At 39.2% G+C, this 8,958-nt stretch overlaps 1 protein-coding gene across 2 annotated transcripts in view; it reads left to right on the top strand.

The window, feature by feature from the left end:
* The first annotated feature begins 2,249 nt into the window (after positions 1-2,249).
* Positions 2,250-8,958, top strand: part of ZNF385B (zinc finger protein 385B) — a 292,718-nt gene continuing 286,009 nt past the window's right edge. Inside the window, exon 1 of one of the 2 annotated variants that reach the window (XM_018561049.1) lies at positions 2,250-2,544. In XM_018561049.1, coding sequence (XP_018416551.1) covers positions 2,250-2,544 — 295 coding nt within the window. The remainder of the gene's footprint in view (positions 2,545-8,958) is intronic. The other variant, XM_018561050.1, reaches the window with a different exon arrangement.

Below are 8,958 nucleotides of genomic sequence, written 5' to 3' on the forward strand. Positions count from 1 at the left end.
CGGGAGACCACTATTGTCTGGTGGGGGTTGCAGCCCGTGGGGCCAAAGGAGAAAAAAAGACAAGTGAATGGCTAGCTTCACTGGCACTGCTTCCCTCACCACTTTGACCTCTCTAATGTTCTATAAAGAATCACTGAATTTGAACCTCCCTGAGCATGGAATGTGAGCACCGAGGACCTACATGGAGACAGAAGTATTCTCCCCAGCGAATCATCAGGTTGCATACGCCACATAAGTAACTCGCAACCTCATCAGATGTTAGTGCTTCCCCACCTATATTTTTTCATTGAAAACACACATAGTTTGCTTTCAGCTTGTCACTACAATATTAGGGTTCTCCTGTCTGCTCTCACTCCTTTGTATTCATGCCACTTACCTCTTTATGCTGTTAGCATAGCAGTCCACAGACTAGAGAGGGGGAAGTGTTCCGTAGTCCATACACACTTTCATAGATACTGCAAAGTTGTCATTCAAGGACAAGAATGGGCAGGATACCCTTGTGAAAATAAAGGGGAAAAAAGAACTGGTGTGATGCCACATATTACCTTTTTTTGGGTTTATATACACTTTACCTACATTCAGTTACCAGGATACTTTATTTTTGATGTTTTGTTGAAAGTAATTCCCATGAAAAGCATACGCTTCGTGGTTTTCATAACCTTATTTTGAAATAAGTACACCGTCGTAGCTTACGGTGGCGTCTGGGTCTGGGATTCCGGACCTGTGTTCCATTTCCCAGCTTTGTTTTGTGAGCTTTTATGAAATACTTGTGATTTTTTTTTTGAGCAGGAATGGGGGTCAGATCAATCCATTAAGTATGCAAGTGTTAGAACAGAGAGTGAGAAGCATGTAAAGGTGATTATCAATGCTTCTTGCTTGTTGAACTTGGATAATGAGATACACTATCAGTTACACAGTGTCTTTGTAATAGCTTCACTTTGAACTAACATTCTCTCAAGGCTGTCCTCAGTGCTCTGAGGATTATCATTATTAATACATTTTTCATTGTTACTTAATATCTCTTTTTCAGAGATAAATCCTGTTTCAGCTGATTGATGAGATTCTGGTCATTAGTATTTAACAACACTTGTCCAGGGCTTTTTTTTTCTCCAATTTCTTAAGCAGTGTTGATGGTTGAAGAAATTAAATGTTATTTAGGAGTTTCACGCAAGTGGGAACAGTTTGATTCAATGGCTCAGTAATTTGTTAGAGCAGATATTTTTTATAAAATGATGAAGCTCTGTTGAAGAAATAGACAATTTGTTTTCATTCCATTTCCAATTGATTAAAATTTAAATACCCCCCAACACATTTTTTAAACAGTGCAAAGTAGATGAATGCATGTAATCAATAACACAGTTTAAGCTGTTAACTGTGTTTACTATTTTGCAAAATTCTGAATCTAATAATGATTTATAATTGCTTCTAGATCACATTGAATCAAGCAATATTTACTGAAACAATTTTCAAAACGACCAATTATGATTTGGCATATTCATTAGTCATAAATACTGAAACAAATGTGCAATTTGCTGAGTACAATAGGGACAGTAGGTTCGAAAGGTGTCTTGAGATGAACGCTTTACATTGAAGCTGAACCCCTGGCAGATGTATAATAAAGAAATTACTGCAGCTCTGTATTCATAAATACATTTTTAAAAGTATTGTTTAAAATCAGGGGTGTTCAAACTCCAGCCCTCCAGCTGTGGTGCAAGTACAAATCCCATTAGGCATTGCAAGACTCTGACAGTCACAGGCATGACTCCCAGAGGCAGATGTATTATGTGATTTGTAGTTTCTGGGCGGCTACAGTTTGCCCACCCCTATAAATGCATGCAATGTAAGTACCTAAATCTAACTTGGTATTAGCCTCAATTAATAAAATTTTCAAGCAGTCATAGTAAATGCTTGATATAATTAACAAAAAAAAAAGTAAAAAGAAAGTGTAAAGTGTAAAAAATGTTTTAATACATTGTTAAATAAATACCCTTACAATAAAAATCTGCAGCTAAGCTGCAGATTTGTTTTTCACCCTAAAGGCTTATTTTATTTTATTTAGCCCCCTCATGATGGCGTTGTTCAAAATCTGTCGCTTTAAGGAATTAACAAACAGAAACTGAAAAAAGTAATGAAGGGGTTAAAACAAGCTTACTTCAATATTTAGATCTGCTAAGTGAACTACATTTGTCAACTTACAATAACATTTATAATGATACAAAGTCATATGTTGGACTATTTACTTTGCAGGCATGAAGCGCCCATTGAGTCCTGAACACAAGCCTGAAAATGGGAGGATGAGCACAGCCATGTTTTTACGCTGCTTTGAAGAAAAGGTGACATGGAATGATAATTCAGAGTTTTCCAATGTAAGAAAGAAGATCTTGTATTCGCTCTGCGAAGTGTGCAACATACAACTAAACTCTGCAGCACAAGCCCAAATCCATTACAATGGAAAATCTCACTTAAAAAGAGTTAAGCAACTGAACAATGGAAAACTACCAAGTGGTACATCGTCTGGATCTGTACTTGTGAGCACCAGTGCAGGTAAGGAGAAAGGATTATCTATTCTATACTTACTGTTTATGAGCGTTTGCAAGTCGATGCGGGGCTGTTCTTTTGAGATGGATGACTGTTGTGTACAAGTAAAATTGGCTTTACACTGACAAGTCATCTATGTGCTTGTGTGCATATCTGTAAAATTGTCTTTATTGATACTATTGGTACTTTTTTAATATTATTATTGTAATAATTATTCCGCATTATTGTAATATGAAGGCTGTATATCAGTTGTGCTAGAAATATACACTTTAGTGGTTCTGCTATTTATAACCCATCACTATGTTGGTGTGTGGCTGGAAGGAATATACGAGAGCTTTAAATTCGAAATCAAGACATACTAGTCATTAAGAGGGTGAAGAAGGTAGAAGCCCTCAGGCTGCCTTGTGTCGAGTAAAAAATACCCCTCCCCAGTAATGTTTTTTGTGCATATTAGAGACTTTTACATTTGCTTGCTATTTTCCACTAATGCTGACTGTGAATATTCCAGAAAAACATCAATGCACACAAAGACAGCGCAGATGGTTTACTAAAGGAGTAGATTTCCATCATGCTTACGGTGATTGTAGCCATATTAGTGCACTTGCAACACCACAGTTGAGTACTGTTATATGATATGATACCTTTTTTGTTTACACTAAGTTAATTTTTCAGGAGAACATATGTCACTGTTAATTTGTGTTTCCTCTGATTAGGTTGATCAACCATAACTATAAAAATATAGAAACAGTGAGACAAACTTCAAGGTCATAGGCAAAACAAAGTGGTCTATTCACTAAGCTGCCGTAGGGAGCCGAGTGAATGACCAACCTAAAGTGAAGTGAGCCGAACGCTGTTCGGCTATTCACTTCAGGCTGGTACGGCTGAAATCAGCTGTACATCGGGTGGCTTCGGGTTTCCCGAACATGCTCAGCATGTTCGGCCGACACGAAGTGCAGAAATAGTTCGACCCAGCCGATCCAACATCTGGATCGGCTGAGCCAAACCTCCGGCAGGCTACTCGCTGCTGTTAGGTCTATTCTCATAGATGTCGAACAGCAGAGAGTGAATAGCCGAATGCCGACGAGCGGCATTCGGCTCGGCTGTTCTGCTCTGTCTTTCTGTGGGACCGAGCAGAACAGAAAAACAGTTTAAAAAGTAGAAAAATTAAAATAGAAAACGATTGTGCGGAGCTAGCAATGACCGCTAGCTCCACCCAACAGTTTTCTATTGGCCGGTGGGTCTGCTGACGTCAAAAAAAAAAAAGCTTAACTCTTGCTTAAGCTTAATTTTGGCCATAGGAATGCATTGCTAGATTCCTATTGGCTATTTCAATTTGCAATAGCCAATAGCAATCTAGCATTGTACTCTCTCTGCAAGTGGCCAGAGCCAGCCGGAAAGATCACGGCTGGCTCCGCCCAGCTGTCGGAAGCAGGCTGTCGGATGGCCAATGGCCGGCCGCTCGGCCAGCTTCGGCTTTCAGCGCGGCTCAGCCAAGCCGAGGCATATGCGTTCTACTGAACCGAAGGGGTCCTGGGGCCGAAGCTAACCGAAGGATCGGCCGAAGCCACGGCTAGATCCTTCGGCTGCTTAGTGAATAGACCCCATAGTAGTATATATCGAAGCACAGAGAGGTAAAACACGTCTGTTAGTTCCACATATATCTAACATTGCACAAAAGATAGGGCACCCACTGTGCGAATTTCATCCAGTTCATCAAGAACAAGCCAACATTTGCACCGTGTATAACACTAACCCTATATTGGTGTAGTGATTGAGTTTATCTTGTGAAATGTTTCTGACAGCTATATCAGTGGTATAATGTAAGATCGCCTTTGATGGGATCCAGTAAAAAGGGGTACCATGGTCCTCCACTGTGCGGGTTTGGGCTAAGAAAATCTAGTGAAGAAAAATAATTATTGAGAAACTTAAACAAAGTACCTAGATGGATGATTGATGTCAACCAAGAAGCAAGCCAAAGGCTATAAGGACAGCAACTTGTAATGTATTGAGCCTATACAGACCTGATGCTCTTGTTAAATGAAGAATCTAGTTAGTATAGAATTGAAGTGATAAGCTTTTTAGGAAGTAAGATTAAAAGATAGTAAAGTAAATTCCAGTAACTACAGAGTTTTCTATGGTCGCTATGGAAATTTTACTTTAAGCTTGATTTGTAGTGGATAATAAATTTAATAAGCTGTAATTCACGCTTGTAACTAAAATCTTAAAAGTACTTTAAGGATGAGTGGTAAAATGTTAGATATCTCATTTATAGTGTTCATGCTCAGTGAAGAAGCAAAGGAAGAAGAAGAAAAAAAAGACTTTTTTGAATGTCTAGAAATGTATAAAAATTAATATAAGAGTAAAGCTCACATACTGTTAGGCTATATTAATGGTATAAGGCTATATTAATTAATTAGGCTTTATTAATTAAAATCAGTAAAGAACAAGTATATAGACCAAATATGGGACAACATATAATTTACAGGAGCAAGCTTAGTAGATGTTGAAGATAACGAATGTGTGATGATAAGAAGTGTACATTTTGGTCATATAAGGATACGATAAGCAAGGCATAGAATGGATATAATGAAGGTTGGAAGCACAAGAGGCAATTCTGATTTAGACTATTTTATTGTACTTATTAAATACAGACAGAAAATATAATGTATGTCTATAAGAAAAAAAGAGTAGTATAGTAATATGCTGTTCATAAGCTACATACAAATGCAATTATAAATAAATATGAAGAAGACATTTTTAAACAATATACTAACAGAGAGTGTAGTTAACTAACAAGAAACACAGGTAAGTGATAATAGAATCTGCAGAAAATGTTCATGGCTATGAAACTTTGTAAAAGAAAGAAGATTGGTTTGATGAGGATTGTAGAAGGGCAGAAATACCTCCAGATCCAAAATAATATAATACAAAGAAGGAAGGGAGAGACAAGGCTCTCAGTCTAAGGTAGCATAGCGTTTCTTTATAAAACATGATAAAAACCATGGCTGTGCTAACATTTTTATTTTCTTGTCAGTGCCACCATGTATTTTTTTTTTTTTTTACATATTTTTTTATTTAAAACAAAAAACTAGTAAGTTGGTGTCTCTTGTCTCTTCCACCGTTTTTGTCTTATAGCTTGACTAGTTCTTCCAGAGCTGCAAGATCTATTGTGTACACTTTTTTTTTTTATTGTTTTTGCGGCTCAGTTTGTGCACATGTGTCTGCATTGCATATTTGTGCACTACAGTAGACTAATTTGATTGGTGATTCCTCTGGCGTACCAGACAGTCTATTTTGTGCCTTTTAGATTAGTGTGAATTTACTAGGTGTGCATAGGTGTGCATTATTGGTGATCTCCACTTTTTTCATTGTTGACCTTTGCTTGTTTCGTAGACTGTAGTCATTCCCAGATGACCTGACTGTTTTGCTTTTCTTGATGTGACATGTAGCACTAAATCACATTGTTTCTAATTAAAGTGTTGTTGGAGATGTCTAGAAAAGGAACTCCTTTTACTAGATATGCTGTTGACCTTTCCTGTAGAAGCTATTTGCTAAAACAAAATCTACAAAGCACAGATTTAGAGTCTCTCTGGTTAATCAAAATCCACAAAGATTGAAATAAAAATCCCTGCATTTCTGAAGAGCCGGTAGGGAGATGCAATCAAAGCAATCTTTATAGAAAGATAATGTAAGGATCAAATGATGGTTCAGGCTTGGTAACTGCCACTGTAGCAGCTATTTTCATCTTTTGTTGGGTTATGGATTATAAAGTCTGAAAGGGATGACTTTTCTACAACACAGAACAGCCACTTGCACAAAGGAAATTCTAAGCCAGCCTAAGCTCCAAGCCCAACATGCAGATACACTAGCAGAAATGGGACAAACACAAGAGACCAATAATAAATCTCAGCTAAATAGGCATAATCCATGCCTGAGGGTTCAGAGCAGACATTATATTTAAACAAGCCATGTGTCAGGCCAAGGAAGACAATCAAGGTAGATATCAGTACAAAATTAGAGTAGAAGACAGAGTGGGGAACATAGCAAGGTCAAAATAGGAGCTCAGTTTTATCTGGAAATATTCGATAACAAACATTATTATTAGCAAGTGCACCACAGAGGCTAACTACACTTTACAACTGTGCAAACCACCTGTCCTCTTTAAGACTTCCTCAACCAATCAACAGGTGTGTTGATTCACATAAGCCCACCCATACAGTGCCTCTAAGAACATAACTAATGCACCCGTGGTGTGACCAATGTGCTAAAGAGCAAGTTACAGGTAACAACTTAGTATTAGAAGTGGCAGAAAAGGTCTATCTCTGAATAAAAAAATACCTATGTGGTGGCACAATCCCCACAATGCAAGGGTTAACTGCTTCTTTATGTATAGGGCAGTGGTGGCAAACCTATAGCACTGGGGCCCTCTCTTGTGGCATGCAAGCCCAGGTGCGGATTAACATAGGGGAGACTGGAGCTCCTGCTCCAGACCCGCCCCTGAAAATATGCTTGACCGTCTCGGATAGCCTCGGCATGCGATCTGGGCTGGCCAAAATCAGGCAGCGGCAGCCTTCTAATCAAGCATATTAGACTGCCAGTTGCTCTTTGCTAGGCCCCCTGGAGGCCCCTGCGAGCAGCTGTCTAATTAAAGAGCTGCAGCTGCCCTTGAGATGCTCCAGACCCAGGTGAGACCCATAAAGCCCCCCTGAGAGCCACACAGCCCCCTGAGAGCCAGTACCGACCACCTTAGAGCAGCACACAGCCCCCCTGAGAGCCCGCAGAGCACATCTGAGAGCCCACACAGCACCCCTGAGAGCCTGTACAGACCACTTGAGAGCCTGCAGAGCCTCCCTGAGAGTTGTGCAGCCCCCCTGTGAGCCCACACAGCCCCCATGATTGCCGGTACAGACCACCTGAGAGACTGCAGAGCCTACATGAGAACCACACAGCCCCCATGAGAGCCCATACAGACCACCACAGAGCTGCACAATACCCCCCTGAGAGCCAATACAGAACACCTGAGAGACTGCAGAGCCCACCTGAGAGCCCTTATAAACCACCTCAGAGCTAACACAGCGCCCCTGAGAGCCGCACAGCACCCCTAAAAGCACATACAGACCACCTGAAAGCCCTCAGAGGTAGCCATTGCAGGGTTGGCACTTTGAGACACATAAGTTGGTTTAGTGATCCAGTTTGGGCTCTCGGGCTCAAAAAGTTTCGCCTTCACTGGTCTAGAGGGATTCTTTAATACTGTTTTAATTACCTAATCATCACTCCTGCTGGCTCCAAGACAGGAGTCCACAGTCTCTTCCCCACTCTGATCTAATGGTTGGAGGCTGGCTGATTACATCTAGTTAAATGCAGGGTCCATAGCCCTGCATTATATGTGAGGATGCTGAGGGACGGTCCACAAGACAGAGTGGAGGGGAGGGAGCACCAACTGCGGGCATCAGGTAAGTAAAACTGTTTTAAAGAATACCCTAGACAAAATCGAGCATTTAACCCTTGCAGTGTTGGGGAAGCCCCACTGCAAAGGGGAGGTTTTTTTGTATCCAGAAGCCAGAAATTATGACAAAACCATAAGTGATCCAATACTATACCCTTTTACTCTACTCAACTACTACTACACTACTCTCCAAAATAGGGTCCAACTCTAGCAGGCTCCAGAAATACAAAAAATATTATTTGTGGCTACAGACCATAATATTTTTTTATTATTATTATTATTAGTAGTAGTAGTTTTATTATAGTAGTATTATAGTCCTACAGTATCTGTTTAGTTATTATATATAGTGTAGACCTGGGGGGGGGACTATATCAGCAGTTAGACTCCATGTCGGAGTGGCAGATCTCCCTGGTAATTTCTGACATTGGAGTCCCCGAGAAATATCAGTTACCACTTTGTGAGTCGACCCACCAGTGTACATGCATAATCATACATTCAGTTTTGGGTGAATTGGTCCTTTAAATAATCATAACTTAACCCCTTCATGACTGAGCTAGTTTTCAGGTTCTGTTCATAAATGACTGACACATTTTTTACATTTTTGCTGTGTGATTCTTCCACAGCAGTAATATACTTTCTTACTAAATGTACCCACACATATTATATATAGTTTTTTAGAGGACAGATAGGGCTATATAATTATATCACATATGTGAATATACTTGCTAACTGAATGTACCCACACATATTATATATAGTTTTTTAGAGGACAGATAGGGCTATATAATTATATCACATATGTGTTCCTAACCCCTCCCTTAGTTTGAATAAAATAAAAAAAAATGAGGAAAAAAACTAGAAGAAAACTCTTTTTAACAAGTTTTGATTATTATTATTTATTTTTAGAATTTTTTATATTAATTATAGTATAAAAAATATATTTATATATAATTTATATTTTCCTAATTTTGTTT

Source organism: Nanorana parkeri, unplaced genomic scaffold (genome assembly GCF_000935625.1).
Source record: "Nanorana parkeri isolate BGI_ZX_2015 unplaced genomic scaffold, ASM93562v1 scaffold496, whole genome shotgun sequence".
In the NCBI taxonomy this organism is placed as follows: Eukaryota; Metazoa; Chordata; class Amphibia; order Anura; family Dicroglossidae; genus Nanorana; species Nanorana parkeri.